Here is a 20,685-nt window from a genome sequence, read left to right on the forward strand (position 1 = left end):
CCCTGAGCGAGTGCACAAACCAGCTCTTTTACCTGCTCCCTATGCTGCTCAAACTGTGTAAAATCTGTCAGTGTACACAGAGCCTTTCAAATTGAATATGAGAAATAAGATGCACATGGAGAAATGTCAATAGCTGATGTAACATATAAACCTGTTTTACTGTGTTGCAAACAAATCGACCATATGTATTGTACAATATAGAATAAAAATACAGGAGAATACAAGTGCCACTAAAACAAAAAGCCTAACGATAAGACTTAAAATACCAATTTTATAATATATACATTGCAGTAATAAGCCACAATAAATACATCAATTTCCATATTATTCATAATAAATACTGAACATATAAATACAGAAGAATAGTTAATTTGAATAAATTATTACAACATAAGGTCCAGGTTAATTTCTGTTTACTGTTATTGTAGCTTATATTTCCCTTTGGCATCTTTGATTTTTACTAAAGGAAATCAATCTAGAAAATGGGTAACTTGATTAATTTGTAATGTATTTCTTTTTAAGATGAATTTTCTTTTCATTGACTTCAGTTTGAAAACAGTCCACTAAAAATGTTTATCTCCATAATTTTATAATGGAATATAAAATAGTTCAATTACATGGTGTTACAATTATTTCTCAAATGTTTAATTATATACATTTTTAAATCAACTACTGTTATACTATTACACTGCAACTCCCATTGTATTTAACAAGTGAATTGGTTATATCTGTCTGAAGGACAAATAACTCATAGTGCTTTTGAATCTGTGATTTAATAAACCTTATCTTACTCTTTCCATCACCAATGGTGAGTTCTTTGTTTCACAAGCACCTTTAATATTCTTACACATTGCTGAATATTTTAAAATGTAGGACCAAGTGGACAATGTAAAATTTACAAAGCTGATTCTTGTTCAACCAAAGGTATTTTAACATGAAAAATGTCTCTTATAATCAAAGCTAAATGACTTTTTTTTTACAAAATTGATTTATCAGTTTTAAGTAAAACCATATCAAAATAACAAAGTGCCATCATCTATACTAACAGAGTAACCAGTACATACGTACTAATAATTTTGTTTTCAAAAGTCCATTACACAAGAAATGCAGTTAACTAAAATAAAGCAGATCAACTTTACACTATTACAGACTGAGGCTTTTAGTAAAACAGATTGGTAATCTACAGGTTTTAACTAATTCTGCACTTGATAAACGTCGAGCGCTTATTTTACATCAAACACTTTTTCACAAACTACACTTTCAGACATATTTCCATAGAAGTGCCTACAGTCAATTAAAAGACGAGCCCAGTTATGGGCATTTTATATATATATGTGTGTGTATATATATAATATATATATAAAAACAAAAAAACTCTTACTGTTTTGTGAACATACACTCTATTTCAAATAGTTAGGCACAAAATTATCCTAAGTTTGTGCAGAACACTTTGAAAATAAAGTACAGCAGCACATGTTAACATCACAGCAAGACTTTTTTTTTCTTTCTGAAGAGCAGCAGCTGGTAATACACACAAAAATATAACCCTGTTGAGAAGATTGAAACTTCATATTTAGCCTGCATGTCTAAGATTTGTTTGTGGGTGGATGGTTTCATATTAAACTTTAAGCATAGCAAAAGGGCTGGCTTTCAACCATAATCCAAAACAAAACTAAGCCCATATCAGCAATCCAGAAAAAATAAATAAAGCCTGAGGTGCCTGCAGGAATTAAGACCCACTAGCTGCTAGCATTTACTTTTACTGGGATTTCAGTGCCTAATTTGCTTAGGTTCACCACCTCAGTCACTATGCAGGAAGACCTATATTTTTTCCTTACTCTTAGAGCATGATGTTAACTAAAAATTAAATCAGCTTAGAACAGAATTTGGAAGAGCTGTCTTAACTAGTTTAATGTTAAATGTCCTTTCTGGTAGTTTAGCTAGGGCCAAGATGAGTTACACAATGTGTCCCATGGGTTGTGATTAAACCTATTGTTGCAGTGATGTTTGTTCATGGCCAGAAGACATGTTAAACATCTTTCTCCTATATGTGCTGAGTGCTGCTGCACAGTTATTTAAAATGTTAACACAACTCATATCACATTCTAATGCCACATAGTGAAGACAAACTTTGGGGTGGGGGTCTCTTTACCTCAAAATTTTCCCCTTTTATAAAACTCTTCCTTTATCATCTGGATCACCCAGGCCCTTTTCAAATAAATCCTTGGCATGGCAGGTGCATTGCTGGGTGGTATGTCTAGGACTGCAGACATGTTTGTCAAGATATCTTCCATTATTCCACCAACCACTATACAAAACTACTGAGGTTTTGCTAGGGCTGCTGTGGAGACATTTTATGAAGGAGTTGAGAAGGAAGTACGTCTATTAAACACAGGGCAATGTGGTTTCATTTTCTTGATGTCTTATTACTAGGTGAGGCTCAACAAAAGCAGCTGTTGAACAACATTCTGTACCATGAACATTTTGACAGCCTCAGTGGCCACTGAAGCATAATGATTAAACAAAGAAAAGTTTTGTCCCTTCGCTTTCTCGGGGCCTACGTGAGAGGTATCTGCTACTAGGCATCCTGATACACCACTTGCCAATCTTGGGTCCTCTAAAACATTAACGTGCAATATGTTAATATAGCCTTCCCTGCTCACCTCATTTCAGGTCTTCCATAATGTAAAGCCAAAGTAAAACTTTTCAGGGAAGATACAAACAGAGCAAAGTTACAAAACATTAAATTCTTCAAAAAATGTGTTAGGGGAACTGGAGGTTTCTGTAATGAAGGCTTTCGTGTAGGCTGCCTGGGAGGTGAGGAATTCAGGCAACTCTCATGATAGAGGTGTTTACAACTCCACCTTCTCCCCAGCTGATAATGCTACCTGTGGCACAGTCACACCAAGTAACATAGAAGCTGCCTTCTGATTCCAGGAAGGAAAAAAAATTTGCAACATCCATGGGGCGCTCTTACACTTTAATCAAGAAAACTTGTTTCTTACACCATAACTCTCCTGCTTTGGATCGCACACCTCTTGGGGGGAAAAAAGTAAATTAGTTATTACCACAGCAGTTGTTGCTGGGAACAGAAAAATTAAAGTGCATTTTTTTTTGGGGGGGGGGGGGGGACTGTTGGACACTTGTTTAAGAAACAAATTTAGAAATTTCTCATAGTGGAACATATTAAGGAATTAGGCTCTTTACTTAGAGTCTGTTCTGAAAATAACAGTCATTTTCTCCTATTTTAAAAAAATACTGCTCAGACTTTATAATTTAGAAATAAATTCTCTAGCATATAATATCATCTGAGTTAAGTCTACTATTCATTAATATTTTACATCAAATAATTTGTAAGCACAATAAAGGCTACTCTTTTGCCTCCACCAAGAGCGCTGTACATCCCTGACTGAGACCTGAGGCTTTTTAACCATCTCCATGGTACAATGCCCTCAGCGCTGAATGAGCCAGGAAATAAAACAATTAGTACACCAAGCAAGGCTAGGTTCCCAATGTAAAAGAGATCAAATGTATTTAACTTGCCAGGCTATGTTTAGCAGCGCCTCTTAAATCACACCAGTGGGCCAGATCTGGGGTGGGCAAACTTTCTGAGATGGAATGCCAGAATTTGACCTCTTGCCCTCTATGTATGATCTGCATGTCGGGGTACTTTATAAAATTCACTAATAGGCCTACTTAACAGGTTCTTAAACAAAACAACCAAAGATGCAGAGCTTTAGTATTGGTTGGTAGCATTAGCTGGTCTGCTGTCAAGCCACAGGCAGCATGGCTTTGACCAAGTTCCCAGGTTAATGGGGTGGGTGGGCAGAGCCCTCCCACCTGCTCATATTGAACACTGGACTGAACCAAATATAACCATTCTTTAGATTTTGCAGGGGTGAGTGCTGTTGATAACCGATCAGAATCTGATGAGACCTGGCCCCAAGGCAAATACAAAACTTAAAAAAAGAACTATTGTTAGACCACAACAAAGAATGAGTTATTTGTAAACGTTTAAACAGCAATGTTTACCAATAATAATAATGCTAAATAATAAATTTACTCATCTGTGTCATGTGAATATAGTCAGAAATAGTGTATGATTAACAATAACATTTTTAGATAACTGTTGCAGTTTTTTCCTTCTTAAGTGAATGGTCCAGGTTGACCTGAGCTACTTATAAACTACTCCAAAGTCCATCATTTTGCCACCAATTGGCTAGTTTCATATTTAACTTAGTTAAACCATAGTATATAAACTAGCTGGTGGTAGCTTTCAAGCAAGGCAAAACTTACTTCATGGCGGGGGGGGGGTGTGGGATGCGGGATGCAAGCAATTTTATATGCTCTTTTTACTGCTATTGGTGTTGCAGGTTTTTATGTTGTACTAGGAGGAAATGTTTGAGGGTTACAGATATATAAATCATGGGGTCCGGGGGTGGGGGTGGGGGGGGAGACGATTAGAACCACTTTTCCAATGAACGCATTGTCTGCTAGCTTACAGGCTGCCTGTACTACTGTTGTAGCTGTGCTGGTCCGAGAATACTGTCAACGTGAGGCAGGTGAGGTATTATCTTACTGGCCCACCTGTTGGTGAAAGAGACAACCTTTTCACCTGTACAGCACTCTTCTTCAGGACCTGAGGAAGAGATCGGTGTAGCTCAAAAGCTTGACCCAGAGAAGTTGAGCCAATAAATACCAACACCTCAGACACCTTGTTGGAATTTACAGACTGCCTTTTAAAACTAACCTGTATTTTTTTTGTCAAGGTCAAGTACCAGCCATCATGGATCTTATGTAAAGTTTTGTTAAACAGAGGCAATGGAGCCCAATCCTTAAAATATACGTGTTGACAAATGACATCCCAAATCTACAGGAGCAACCTGTGGCTCTTTGTAATGTAAACCTATAACCCTTTTAGGCTATGGATATGAGAGTCAGAAAAGTGAAAGTATTAGCAACCAACACCGAAAAATCAATTACTAAATTAACTAAGCAGTAGGGAACGATCTTCTCTGTTATGTCTTATTATAGGGTTGGTCAAGGGCAGGAGACTGAAAAAAATCACACAGAAAACTCACAATTTACCAAACCACTATACAGAGCTTTTCTTTGTCACTAGTTTTCAAGCTTTTTCTCATGTGCAGACCTCTAAAAATTTCAAATGGCGGTGTAACCCCCTTTGGAAATCTGGCCTGCGACTCCCTCTGCGTTTGCAAACCACAGGTTGAAAAGCACTGCCTTAAGCCAACAGCGTCTTTTCTTCCAAACAACATTAAAGTGGAAGTACTCTTGACTCACCTCTGACTTTTAAGGCTTGATCGATGCCCAAAACATTTGCCTGCCCAGCTAGTTGTGGAAGAATTCCCCCCCCACCCCTACTTCTGACTGCCACAGCTGTCAGAAAAGCCCTACCACTAATGTGGTTATGCTACCAAAAATGCTGGTATAGGTCACTTTTTTCAGGGAACTGGTTTAAACCAGATTAGCAAAATGAGTTTTCTGGCATTATGAACTGCATCTCCACCTGGGGGATGGTTGGATAGTATTGATATATAGCTATACTGACAAGTGCTTTCCAGTGTAGACAAGGCTTTGACTGTGAGCCTTACGCTGATGAAAATGATCTGTTTGCATGTGCTTAAAGGCATGAGAGTAAAGTCTGGGTAAATAGGGCTGAGAGAGAATGCCCACAGGAGTGTTCATATTTGCAAAACAAGGTACTCGTGCAGTTAAAGGAAGTTAAAAACTGTCATTACTATCTTTGCTCCAGCTATGCTATCCTCTGACTCAATGGTTCCCAATGTTAGCTGCAGAAAAATACAATAGCAGAAATGTTATTTAGCCACCTCCTTATTCCCCCATCCCTCTGCCTGTTTCTTGTCATCTTAGCTTGTGAGATCTTACGGGCAGGGCCCATGTTTAATTCTAATACAGACTGAATCTCTATAATCTGGACTTTCCTTGTCCAGAAACATATGTGGGTGCTCTAGGGCTGGGACGCTCATGGGGGGGAAAAAGCTGAAGGACCTCATGCTCCTCAACTCCCCCCCCACTACCTCCCACAGCTTCTGGAATGCCATAAATAGCTGATTTGTAGGGTTCAAGCTGAGGGAGGAGGAGAGGGACGGGGGTGCTTGAGGGAGGTGGCTTGGAACTGCAGAGCCCTGCAGCCAGCAGCACAGCCTGGCAGCCATGGGGCTCCACTACAGGCCGAGAGCCTCAACCAGCTTCCCCTGAATGCCCTCTGTTCCAGCTCCATCAGTGCTGAGCTCTGTGCATCAGAGGGGCCAGCACTGACCTTTCCGTGTCTGGCAAATTCCCTGATTTGTGACTGGTCAGGTCCGGAGGGTCCTAAACCAGCGAGGTTCAACCTGGAGTATGTGCCTTGCCCTTATACAAGTACCTAGAGAGCGAGACTTCTACAGCATTTAGCACAAAGAGGCCCCTGTCTTGATCAGGTTCTCTGAACCCTATTGCAGTATAAATGTTAAATAATAACAATCATACCCCTTATATTACAGGTAATGGAGATGTGTCTTACATAATCACGTGCGTTCCTTAATGATTTTCGTTCTAATGTCACTGAAGATGTTCTGAATGTGGAAAGTTAGAGACTAAGAAAATAATTTCTCAATAACTAAACAATAAAGTAAAAAAAATCTTATTTTCACCTGAACATACTATATTGGTTAAATGTGCATAATTGTCTCCCTCTAGTGGCCAGTACACACTGAAATTAAGAATCTGCTACTCAGAGCTACAGGTCTCTGCTTTTGGTGCTGTTGTGGCATCTGACACATTTCCATGAAGTGTACACATGTACCTGCCCAGTGATTTGTTACAGGGGGTTCTGTAAATTACAAGAGCTCTGCTATAAGACTATTATCAATAATCTTCATGCTACTTTTACCAAATGTTTCTAATATGTTTCTCTTTAACAATAAGGAATACCATTTGTGGTGTAAAAGCTGAGACCACATGTCTTTACATCCTTTGGGGGAAGAAGTATCTCTACACAGAAGTGGGCAATAAGATGGATGTGGTTTGCCAGGATAAGGCCTTGGTGGGCTGCCAGTAATTTATTTATTCACTGCTCCACAGGCACAGCTGCATGCAGCTCCTCTTTGACATGGGTTACTCTTCCCACAGCAAACAGCTGCACCTGTGCACCACTTATTACCCACACCTGCTCTACAGCAAGAGGAAAAGATGAATTGCTAAAATGGCAAGTCATAGTGGGCTGCATGTTCCCCAGAGATAGGACTGCCATTTATTGAACCAGGCCTTTTATCTCAATGGAATTCTAATGAAGGGATTCCCGCATCAATGTAAAAACAAATAAACAAAACAGCTCCCTTATGGTATATCAAAATATTTTGTCAAGTTAGTATAGAAAAATGACTTAAAAATGGTGTGCAAAAGAATTTATAAACAAGAGCTGTCAAGTCACTATTTCTTTTTCTAGCATGGTAATTTTCCTGTCTGGAATATTATAGCTGACATTATAAAGAGCAGCTCAGTGGAAGAGTAATTGGTACAGAGTTGGAATCTACAAAATGCTTGCATCCGTACCCTTAAAAACAAAATTTGACAGAGAAATATTAAACAGCAGATGCTGTTAAAACTGTGAAAAGAAGTCCTTCAGAAAAAAACAAAGTTCAGATAGTTTAAAGGTTGGGATGCAGCATGTGCTGTAATTCTGTCTCTTTTAAAAAGGAAAAGGAAAACAAGATAATGGGTGATGGGAAAAATGCATTAGTATTTGCCTACACATTTTCAGAACTACAAAACTCCTGACACTCGTATCCTAGTTGAATACACAGATTCTGGTACCAATACCATTATATAAGAGTACTTAAATGACGTTATACTTTAGAGTTGAATCAAAAGGCCACTGAATGGCTTCAATGAACTTTGGATCAGGCTCTTAAAGATGATGTTGGAAAAAACTAGAAATACTTAAATTGTTTTCCGTATTCCATTTGATCTCCTAGCAGAATGACACTTTGCTCTTACTAATTACTTATTTAAGCATCCATAATCTGGCTTGAGAAAATGTGTATCAGTTTTACTACAGTGAATTTTACGATGCCTGTCTTATATGGAGCTCTCAATATGGAGCTATGGCATATCTTGAGTTAACAATTCTTTGAGGTACTGCAAAATGGCACTAAAGTGCATTAGTAAGCTGAATATTTGTGGGGCTAAAAGGTGCTGTGAATGTTTCTAAACTACTGTTTTGTCCTTATATACAAAGTCAATTATCTATAGAAGGACTTAATTGGGGGTTGTTCTTGATTCAGACATTAATGGAGGATTGTCCTACCTTTCACCTTTATACAAAATATAAATGCCCCATTAGTAACAGATTTATCTGTCAAAAACAATAAAAACAAATGTGAAATTCAAATTATGTATTTTAAGATCAGTTGCTAGGAGTAGTTATAAAAATGTATGTGGTAGCCCGATGAAATTTAAGTGGGCATGCTCTGCAGAACTAGCTATGGATCATCAATTCAAATGAATTTACTGTTCATTTTGATCAAACGTGAGTACTAAAGTACCGTAAATAAAATACCGAACAGAACACTTATACCTCTTTCATACATTAGTTACTAAAAAGTCACTATCTTTTTTAGATATGTTGAAATTTTAGGATTCTAAACATAATTATTTCAAAGTATCACTTTAACAATCTTGCAAAGGCCCAACAATCAAAACCACAAAGCTCTGATTCTGATAGCTTGGCAGATTTCACACAGTGTGACAGGTAGGCTACTTTGAAATATGTACATATTTTTAATTTATACATTTTTCTATCAAAAGAGTGTTTGATTTCTGCTTTTAATCTCTACATGAACTGGTTTTGTGCAATGCCACGGCCATGTAGAGCTTGATAGAAAAAACATTAACCATAATCCAAGTTTTCTTAGTCCACATCTTAAAAATGATGATTCCAAGTAATCCAATTGGAGTGCTTTTAAATAAAGGGATTCAGTTCCAGACGAGCTTAATAAATTAAACGGGTACCGTTTCCACTACAGATGATTTGATACACTCTTCATGCAGTCTGCTGTTTTCTGAGAGGCTTATAGAACTTCCAGCAGCTTGCTCTGCTGTGTGACTATCACCATTCAAAGCTGAAACAAATCCATCTTGAGAGGTACTTTTCAAGTATGAGTGAAATTCCACTTGAGGGTGACTTGGTCTATGTTCAGTGTATAAACTATTACATGGAACACTGTTATCACTTTCTGAAGAGGAGCAACAAACTATCACAGAGGGGTTTGCAGAAGGATAATGAGAGCCAATGTAACTTTCCTCTGATTGCCGTGTGTAGTCAACAAACTGCTCTGAAGTCATACTGTAAGGCACCAGAGAAAGACTACTATTTTTAACAGTGTCCCTTTCTGAATAGGACTCAGTGATCTGGTTATTACTGCCAGGGGTATGGTTCTCTATTTGGTAATACACTGTTGAAGAGTTAGCATAGTATGAGGCATTTTTAGAGTGGCTTTCATGCACTGCAGTGCCATCAGAATAGCAAAGTACAGAAGGAAGTGGTACCACTTCAGCATGGGATACCATGCCTTCCACAAATTCATCATCTTTTTCTTCCTCTTCCTCCTCTTCATCATCATCCTCGTCATCAGAGTCGCTGGGTGCTAAGCTCTGTGTGCTAGAATCTGTAACACCACTACAGAAGCTACTGCCATCTTCCTCCTCCTCCTCCTCTTCTCCATGACAGTCCAAATCTTCAGCAGATTGCAGGTGCATCACTGCAGCCTGAGGGTCAGTTTCAATCTCAAAATTATCTGCAAGTGAATATTCTACTGCATGGGGTGCTGTATTCAGAGAACTAGTGTGAGCGCTTACCTCACTGTGGCAACCATTTAGTGCAGGAACTTGCTGCTCTCTATTTTTCTCCAATTCAAGCTTCATTATTGTATGCAAAAAGTGAGTCCGTACCCGGATAGGGTTAAATTCAATTCTACCTGCTGTATTGCTGCACCCTTCTTTAGTGCAACCACATGGAAAAGACATACGATCCACCTTTTAAAAAGAGAATACAGATCAACCATATGTACAGTAAAACCACTGATAATTCAGAGAGTCCAGAAGAAGAAAATAACAAAATGACATTCATTGGGGAAAATGCATAGTGCACCATACATGGAGAAACACAAACCAAAGCACAGATATTCACAGAGTGGGAGAAACCTACAAAGCAATAGTATAATTAAAAAAAAAACAAAAAAAAACAAAGTTAGGCATGGCTTTATAAGTTTCATATCTCACAATGAGAATCAAAGGATAATTTATTTTTTCAGGGCTCTACTGTAACCACATCTGAAATACTGTTTTTATTTCTGGGACCCTACGTACCATAATGAAGCTGATAAACGGGATGAAAAGCAGGTGAATGAAACACAAAATGATTATGAGGGAATGGCTTGTGCAGAAGGGGCATTTTCTTTTCAGACAGGCAGCCTGACAAAACAAAGGGGAGAAATGACCACAGAAGTTAGAAACTGGGATATATTTTTAAATAAGGCCCCAAAATTGTGGCTGTACTATTGTAGATATAGTGAACTGTAAGATGAAAGAATAAAATTTAGTGTGTTAATTACTGGCTTGGTGCCACAAATCAGGAACTAGCTAGATTTTACCATTTTCACCTACCTGAAATCTAATGCAAGTATAAAATTAAGAACCTCCCCCGGGCCCGCACTTCCCCCAAGGTAATCTAGGCCAGCCCGCTGGCAAAGCACAAGTGAAAACAATCTGGCTGCATCTACACTTGCACTCCTCTTTCGAAAGAGTCATGCAAATGTGGGAAATCAAAAATGCAAATGAGGTACAGATTTACATATGGGCACCTTATTTGCATATTCTTTCAAAAGAGCTTCTTTTGAAAGAAGAAAAGCCTTGTAAACACCAAGCTTTTCAAAGTAAACCCCGTCTTCGAAAAAAATCCTTCCCACTTAAAAAAAAAAAAAAAAAAAAGGTGTGTTTTTTTTTCCCCCCGAAGATGAGGAGTTTACTTTCGAAAGAAGAATATACAAATGAGCTCATGAGCTGCCAGATAGGTAAATCTGCACCTCATTTGCCTTTTCAATTGCCCTCATTTGCATGCCTCTTTCGAAAGAGGCATGCACGTGTACCCGCAGCCTCTATGAATATCAGAGGCTATGTCTACACTACATTCAAATGTATCACAATTTATTTTTATAATGCTGTGTTTTTTTTTAAATTCGATTTTTGAGTAGCCTCTCTGCCCACAGGTTCCCAACAAAGTTGACATATTGCGTCCAAACTGAAAACACCAAACAGCGGCTGGTGCAGCAGTGCATTGTGGGAACCTATCCCACATCTCCCTCAGCCCCACATTCTGAGCTAGCTGCAGCGGCACTGTCAGTTTTTCGGGTCCTCGCAGCTTGGGGGCGGGGGGAGGGGGGGGCCTGTCAAACTGACAGCACAGCAGCCCTGGTCAGTTTCCTGGCAAGGAGCTGGGAGCCATGCACAGCAGCCCCGGTCAATTTTCTGGCTCCCCACCCGCCACAAGGTGTGGGACCTGGGAGACTGACAGCGCAGCAGCCCTGGTCAATCTCCTGGCTCCCCTAGGCTGCAGGACCTCGGAAACTGACAGTGCAGTAACCCCTCTCAGTTTCTCAGCTGGACATAGTAGCAGAAGCTGGATGCCAAATGCAGGTCATAGCTTTGTGGGAAACATACAGGACCGTTATGGAGGCTAATAAAGTCGAATGAAAGACATCACACTTCCACACTATGCGCCATTTTAAACTTGAGATTGCTATACCTGTCTGTTAATATCAACATTTTGTTATCAATATTAGGGCAGACTAACTCAAGCTAATGACATTTACAGTCAAGTTTTATTGGTGAGCTAATTCCTTTAAATGCAATTTATTTGGTAGTGTAGACACAGCCTAAGAGTGTTTACTAACAGATAAGTAGCTGTGTTAGGCTACGTCTACACGTGAAGCCTACATCGAAATAGCTTATTTCGATGTAGCAACATCGAAATAGGCTATTTCGATGAATAACATCTACACGTCCTCCAGGGCTGGCAATGTCGATGTTCAACTTCGACGTTGCGCAGCACCACATCGAAATAGGCGCTGTGAGGGAACGTCTACACGCCAAAGTAGCACACATCAAAATAAGGGTGCCAGGCACAGCTGCAGACAGGGTCACAGGGCGGACTCAACAGCAAGCCGCTCCCTTAAAGGGCCCCTCCCAGACACGGTTGCACTATACAACACAAGTTACAGAGCCTACAACTGGTTGCAGACCCTGTGCCTGCAGCATGGATCCCCAGCTGCCGCAGCAGCAGCCAGAAGCCCTGGGCTAAGGGCTGCTGCCCACGGTGACCATAGAGCCCCGCAGGGGCTGGAGAGAGAGCATCTCTCAACCCCCCAGCTGATGGCCGCCATGGAGGACCCGGCAATTTCGACATTGCAGGACGCGGATCGTCTACATGGTCCCTACTTTGACGTTGAACGTCGAAGTAGGGTGCTATTCCGATCCCCTCATGAGGTTAGCGACTTCGACGTCTCGCCGCCTAACGTCGAAGTTAACTTCGAAATAGCGCCCGACGCGTGTAGCCACGATGGGCGCTATTTCGAAGTTAGTGCCGCTACTTCGAAGTAGCGTGCACGTGTAGACACCGCTTCTGTGTGCATCCGAACAACACAAAAAAGCAGTCAAAGACTAACAAAATAATTGATTAGGTGATGAGCTTTCTTGGGACAGACCCACGTCCTCAGATCAGGAGACAGTTAGAGCTGAAGAAGTGGGTCTGCCGAACAAAAGCTCATCACTAATACATTATTTTGTTAGACTTTGAAGCGCTACATGACTGCTATTTTGTTTTGTTAAGTGTTTACTATACCTGAGGGCATAGTAGCATGAGTTTATGAAGGTTTCAAAAATTATTAAAAGGAAAACTTTGAGAAGCTTAATGATTTATTGGGCTGTGTAATAGTGACCTAATAGAACCAACAGATGCTTTCTTCCTTGGTGCATCTAAAATTATCCTGTAGAAACCACTAACAACTGTACATTAGGGAATACATTTTGATGGTCAGAGAGCTAGGCTTAATGATTTGATACTAATGGTCCACCAATAAACATTTATGATTCTATCACGCATGAATTGGAAGATTATAAAAAAAGGCTTCATTTACTGATTCCTACTCTGACTGTGCACTTTAATATTTGATTCAAAACGTCCTGCGATTTTAAATGAGGAAACATAGTCTGAAATAACTGAGAGTTATAGTCGGGGAAAGATGTACAGTATTTCTCGTATAAGAATTAATCTAATAGCCTTCATGAAATCTACAGTATTCTTGATTAGTGAGTCCTTGGTTGGTGCTGTTGCATGTTTGGTTATAGGCCCACAGAAGAGTATGAGGAGTTTAGTATTTATATTCAGAGGGAAAAATGTCAGTTACTGCATATCTTCAACAAAATTGCAATTTAAAAAATATTTTATACATATAGGCTACATCTACACTAGCACCAAACTTCAAAATGGCCATGCAAGTAGCCATTTTGAAGATTACTAATGAGGCACTGAAATGTATATTCAGCATCTCATTAGCATGCCACTGGCCACGGCTCTTCAAAATTGCCGCTTTTCACTGCCATGCAGCTCATCCAGATGAGGGTCCTTTTCTAAAGGACCTCACCAACTTCAAAATCCCCTTATTCCTATCTGACTCCCATCTGGACGAGCCGTGCAGCAGCGAAACGCAACAATTTCAAAGAGCCGTGGCTGGCAGCATGCTAATGAGGCACTGAATATGCATTTCAGGGTCTCATGAGTAATCTTTGAAAGGGCTATTTGCATGGCCATTTCTAAGTTTGGTGTTAGTGTAGATATGGCCATAATGACATATTCATATTTAATATTGTGAAGAGTTAGATTTGTCTTTAGTTAGCCTTGTATCCAAGTAATTCTGTTACTGGTTTTGAGATCCACAAATTTCAACACTTAGTAATTCATTACACCTAATACCTTTGTTGTGGTTTGTTTCTGCCCAGCTAGTAAGGATTGTTTGTAATATAGATCTTTACCTGACATTTTATGCCTGCAAGGCTGCAAGTACAAATTTCTGGATCACAGAACACTCGGCAGTCACAGCCACAATCCTCTCTGGATAAGCGGATAGCCCGCAGCTCATGTTTTTCTTCCACATCAATCTTCTTCACTCCAGAAGCTCGCAGCAATGCCCTTCGTTTTTTTGTTGGCAGTGGTTGTAGAAAAAAGTATTCATCTACTTCTGTGTTGTCTAAATCAATATCATCATCAGAAATATCATCCACTGTCAAAGTATTAGCCTCTTCTGATTCCACTGTACCATTCTTCGTCATCTGTGACACAGAAAAGTTAAGACAGTATTTACACTATACACATCCTGAAATGCAAATTTTAGTGTGAGCATAGTAATTATAATTTATTTGTTTGCATGTGAATTATAAGAACATTAAGAATACAGTATTATACATGGGATGATTTAGTTCAGGTTGGTCCTACTTTTGGCAGGGGGCTGGACTCAATGACCACCTGAAGTCACTTCCAGACATGGGATTCTATGATGGTTCTGTAAAACTGACATTCAGTAAATCAAGCATTCTTAATGGATTTTCTTCTGAAGAGGCTAATTTAGTTCAGAGGTCATTCTTTTCAGAATTGCCATGGAAACAAAAATAAATAATTGAGGATTCAGATTTTCCTTACAGTTGCAAAATACCAAAGAAAAATATTACCCCTCCCCCTCCATATTGCTAGGAGTTGACATTTTAAAAGCATTTGTTAATGCAGGAGTGGGCAATAAAAAAGCAGCTGCACACCAGGGTTAGTTGCTGGCAAGCTGATGTTACCTGTGCCTCCACAGGTACCAGGCGATCACAGCTCTTGTTGGCTGTGGATTGCCATTCACAGACAATGGAAGTGGTGGGAAGCAGTGATACAGTCCGTGCCGCGTCCCACTGCTCCCTTTGGCTGTGAATGGTGAGCTGTAGCCTACAAAAGCTGTGATTGCTCGATACCCGTAGACATGCAGTAAATACAGAGGTGGGACTCACCAAGAATTAACCCTCGCAGATCAGATCCAGCCCATGGGCTGGTATTTGCACACCCTTTGTTAGCAACTTCAAGATGACAGTTAAGTACTAGGCTAGGATTAAATTAAACCAATGGGCTACACTGTTAGAATAAATATGCCCTTCTGCCCAGCTTCTTTGTACTCTGTACTAGTCTTACCAAAGCTGCATATACAGAATTGCCTCCATTAACACAAGGCAACTAATTTCTCTTCCTGCTTCGCTTAAAGTTGCCAGTTATATTTGTTCTCATCCATCAGTTTAACATCTTCACAAAAATTCCTTGAAAAATTCAAATTTCATTCTGAAAAATGTAGCTATTTAAAGAAAACCTCAGATGAATCTCATTGCTCATGAAAATGTCACTTTCTTTGTTTTCTGAAATGAGAGTAGGCTCGTGTAATATGACAACTCGGTTACTGACTCTACCAGCAGTGTTTCTAAGAGCTTGATAATATTACTGTTTTACTACAGGCACCATTGTCTTATCATTTCTACACTCACCATGTGCTAGGGATGCCAGCAGAACCTATGAAATATGTTAGAGAGAGGAAGCTGGAACTCAAGAGAGGATGGAGTAAATGGACCACATTAGTGCCAATACTTGTCGTCCCCCCCAGACACCCAACACACCATTTCAGGTAATCAATGATGTGGTACTCATCCATTTTAGTATGTAAATTCACACATCTATCACTACTTCCATAAAACCCTTGTTGAGTAAGGTGAACTCCCATATAATGACATTAATAGGGAGCTGATAATTATTATTTTATCCTCCTCTGTTTACTGTTCACAGAATTTTCAGTTAGATCAGCACTTTTCTGCATTACACACTTTCCAATGCAACAGGTTACAGAGCATACAGAGGATGTGATCCTGAAAATATTTTTAGAGCACAAGTGCGACCTGAGCAAGAAACAAAGATACACAACAAAACATGCAATTGTCAAGTTACAGTTTTCAAGTTATAGTCTTGGTACAGTTCTGTGCTCATCTACCTTTCCAGGCCTCAAGCAAGGAGGCAAAATATGTCTATAAATCAGCAAGGGCAAAGCTTGCTCTGGCCAGACACACACACTCCCTCCCCTACTCCAACCACCACCACTATTATACTGTTTTCCCAGATTCCTATTAACTTTTACATAGCCCAACAAAATACACATATATTCCATCTTAAAGAGAGAGAGTAGAAATATAAAACGTATCATGTGAGAGTGCAGTTACTAAAGCTAGCAACCTTATTCCTCCATTGGTCTACCTCTCATGTTGTGGTGTTCTCCCAAACTTTCCAAGGCAAGTCTGGGACTCAAGCACAAAGGCGAAGCACATGGGCTTTGGACATGGGCTACTAGGGAATACAACACTCCTCTCTTCACGATAGAGGACGCTGGCACCTTTGCTGTAACCATAGTGCTGACTTTCAGCTTTCCCCCAGGGTATTCTAACCTGCTCTGCTCACTCCATCAAGTCCCCACCCTTCAGCCCCCTTTTTCTGTCCCCATTCGGCTTCCCCCTTGCACCATCCCTTCTCTCCCCTGCACCTCTCCCTCATTCACGTTGCAGAACAGCTGATCAATGGTAAGAGGCGGGTGCTGGGGGCAGGTAGGGGATGAGCTGATTGAAAGGTTGCAGATGGAGGCGGACCACCCATCATTTTTTTCTCGTGTTCCTCGAAGTATTAATACAGGATCTACCTATCCATGTGCTGAGCTAAGGGGTGGTCCACAGAATCACAAACCACAGATCCAAAATGGGCCCATCACCAGAGAGTTCTGGGTACAAACCATGGACCAGGAATACGCAATAGATCTTTCTGGATATGGAGCCACTAGTAACATGAGTGCTTGATCTGTCAGGATGCCCTTTTAGTAGATTTGGACCTCACCAATGGCTGTGCAGCATCCAATGTCCAAAGGTACTGGCTAGTGGAACTACTCATTGACCGTGTTCTTACTCAAAGGCCTGCAGAGAGAGTCAATACAGAGTCTTGTTTGGTAGCATACAAGGGTTTAAGGAAAACCCCTACACATGGCCTGACATCCCATACAACACAGGCATGGTGATTATATGGCACTTGACTCTTTTGCGTCATTGGGAAGTGGAACAGGATTTGGTCAGTAGTATCTTTTATTGCAGCTCAGCAATGTGGTATTAAGAACTGTGGACTGCAGAAGAAAGAACAAAAATGAAAACAGCAAGAATTAATATGCAGGGTTTTATTTACGCAAACTTCAGGATTTTAAATCCTTTTGACCACTTCCCATAAGAAATACAATTAAAATGCAAGATTGGCTCAAATCACTTACTAAGTAGAGCACTGTAACACTGTACAAAATTAAAATAGAATTTTAATAACTTTGCAGAAGCCAATTAAAATCTATTAAACAGTTTAATAAAATAATAGAAGGAAAAAATTAAATAAGAAAGTTATGCTTGCAAAGTGAACACCTCATATTTTTATATTCCATGAGGTGACAGAAATTTGTACTTTGTTCTATCAAAACAAAAAGCAGTCAAGTAGCACTTTAAAGACTAGCAAAATGGTTTATTAGGTGAGCTTTTGTGGGACAGACCCACTTTGTGATGATCCATGGTTTATTCAGTTATCAGATGCTAACCATTTTTTTTCTAGCAAAAAGATAAACAATTCAGTTATCCAGTAACAGGTAAAAAGTTAAATGCACAGAAAAACTGTTGCAGATTTTATTCCTACTTAATTTTTCCTCTGCTTTCTCAGCAGTCCCAATATCACTGATTTGACTCTACTGAATTTTATACTAGGAGACATATACATATTACAATGGCATCCAGCCTTCTTCTCAGTTGCAGATTAAAAAAAACAAAATAAAACAGTCTTAAAGAAGGCAGTATGTCATATGCAGTGGCAATGACATGATTTAACTCCAATCTCCTGATCTCAGTCCTGTGCTCTTCCCATTAGATTATGCTCATACCGGTTTGTTTTGGCTCTTTGAGTTATAACGAGCTGCTTTCATTCCAGCATATTTTCATAGTTTTCATCTGCTCAGAATACTTTGCAAGTGAAACTGAAGTTGAAATGATGAATTAGGAACTGGTGCATGATTCTAAAAGGATTATGTATTTGTCAACAAACAAGTCAAAATCTGTAAAAGATGGTTACTCACCTTACAACCGTTCAAGTTATGTTTCTCCTGTCCATTCTAATGTGTGTGCATGTGTGTTGCATGCATGGTTGTCAGACGATTTTTCCTCATCGAGTCAGCTGTAGTGCCCCCCACCCCGTTGTGATGTCGTCGATCTTGCTTGTAAATACCTCTGCTGATTTGAGCCCCACTCAGTTCCTTCTTGCTGGACAATCCAGCAGAGGGGAGGTGAGGGTGTATGTCCAGAATGGACAGGAGCAACACATCTCGACGAACAACAGTTACAAGGTGAGTAACCATATTTTCTTACTCAAGTTACTGTTTCTGTGCATTCCCATATGTGACGTACCAGCAGTATGCCCCCACTGAGGGACTGGATCTTACCTCTACCTGGTAGCCAATTGTACGACAACCCTGTCAAACCTGGCATCCCCTCGGGCCTGCTGTATCAGGGTGTAGTGTGAGGTGAAGGTATGCACCAATGATCAGGTGCTGCCATGCAGCTGTCCAAGATGGGCATGTCCACCAGGAATGCTGACAAGGAAGCCTGGACCCTCATCAAGTGTGCTGTGATGGACAGGGCAGGGCAGGGACCTTAGCCAGCTCATAGGAGATTTTAATGCATGACGTGATCCAGGATGACAGGTGCTGGGAAGTGATGGGGGTCGGGGAGAGCATTCACATGGTTTGCAAATGACACAAAAAGTTGGGGGGACTTGCAGAATGGCTCAGTCCTGTCACTACAGAAGGCCTGTGGGAGAAGTGCTGCTGATGCCTGAAAGGATACTGCAGTCGGTGCTGGGGTGGACACTGGTGTCAGGACCAGTGCTGGAGTCAGTGCCAATGTGCAGTGTGCCAGAGCAGGAATCAGTGCTGGGATCAGCCAAAGACTAGGTGCTGAGATCCTGGGTTGGTAGTGGAAGGTCACCAGCAGTGAGGGTGGTTTCGGAGGTGAAGCCAATTCAATCAGTGCCTTCATGGCCTCAAAGGTATCTGGCATGAAGGAAAGGTCTAAGTCCTACACAATCACCACTGCTGGACTCAACAGTGCCAAAGTTGGCACCAGGCAGGCAGCTGCCGCATTCTTGCTGGCACATGGCGCCTCCAGAGCCTTAGTGGCCTCCTGAAGGGGGCATGACCCCATCCACTCTCTTCTTTGACACCAGGGAGCATGAGTGGTGTCAAAGTCCCTGCCTTCTGTGCTGGGGAGTGTGACTAATGGCAGGGGGCAGCATTAACACTTTTCGTCTGGCATAGAAGCCAAGTTGTTGTGCACGCCAATGAAGACAAAGTAATTGAAGAGCTGATTCCATAAGTAGTAGCTTCAGTCTCTGATCTCTATCTTTCTTTGTCCTAGGTTTGAATGACCTGCAAATAGAACACTTGTCCTGCACATGACTCTCCCCTAGACACTTAAGACAAGTTGAGCGCAGGTCATCCTTTGGCCTGGGTTTCCTACAGCTCTCAAGCTGCTTGGAAGCCTGAGGCACTGTATGCCCTGGGGGTCAACACTGTGAATGGAAAACCCCTTTGAAGTCTAGCTATTAGCAGCAATCAACAACTGATTAACAAAGAATTTCTAAAAAGGGAATGCCACCAACTTGGAAGCAGAGGGAAAAGCTCCAAAAACTATCAGTAGGCAAAAAAAAGGAACTGAGTGAGGGATTGGGTCAAGGGTATTTATAGATAATGTCTCCAATGTTGCTACGGGGGGCACTTCAGCCAACTTGACAGGTACTGCGAGGGAAAGCTTTCCAACAATTGTGAATGCTGTGCTTGGACATACGTATAGGTCTGCACAGGAGCAATCACTCGAAGAAGAACATAGCCTTTAGCTCATATAATCCCATATCTGTCATATGAAAGTCAGTTCTATACATCAGGCCAAGCAGTGACTTCTTACTTACAGACACGTCTTTCAACATAAGAACTAAGAACGGTCATACTGGGTCAGATCAAAGATCCACCCAGCTCCGTATCCTGTCTGCTGACAGTGGCCAATGCCAGGTGCCCCAGAGGGTGTGAACCGAACAGGTTATGATCAAGTGATCTCTGTCCTGCCATCCATCTCCAGCTGCTGACAAACCAAAGCGAGGGACACCATTCCTTACCCATCCTGGCTAACAGTCATTAATGGACCTAACCTCCATGAATTTATCTAGCTCTTTTTAAAACCCTGTTATAGTCCTCGCCTTCAGAGCCTTCTCTGGCAAGGAGTTCCACGGGTTGACTGTGCACTGTGTGAAGAAAAACTTCCTTTTACTTGTTTTAAATGTGCTGCCCATTAATTTCATTTGGTGTCCTCTAGTTCTGATATTATGGGAGCAAGTAAATAATTTTCCTGGTACACTTATCCACACCACTCATAATTTTATATACCTGTGTCATATCCCCCCTTAGTCCCCTCATTTCTAAGATG

The 20,685-nt window shown here is 40.7% G+C and overlaps 1 protein-coding gene across 1 annotated transcript in view; it reads right to left on the reverse strand.

Moving 5' to 3' along the window:
• Positions 1-3,136: 3,136 nt before the first annotated feature.
• CSRNP3 (cysteine and serine rich nuclear protein 3) overlaps positions 3,137-20,685 on the reverse strand; it is a 44,692-nt gene continuing 27,143 nt past the window's right edge. The window contains exons 3-4 of the mRNA XM_075001846.1: positions 14,110-14,406; positions 3,137-10,056 (exon numbers count right to left, since the gene is read on the reverse strand). Coding sequence (XP_074857947.1) covers positions 9,022-10,056; positions 14,110-14,406 — 1,332 coding nt within the window. The 3' untranslated portion in view covers positions 3,137-9,021. The remainder of the gene's footprint in view (positions 10,057-14,109; positions 14,407-20,685) is intronic.

Source organism: Carettochelys insculpta, chromosome 8, assembly GCF_033958435.1.
Source record: "Carettochelys insculpta isolate YL-2023 chromosome 8, ASM3395843v1, whole genome shotgun sequence".
NCBI lineage: Eukaryota > Metazoa > Chordata > Testudines > Carettochelyidae > Carettochelys > Carettochelys insculpta.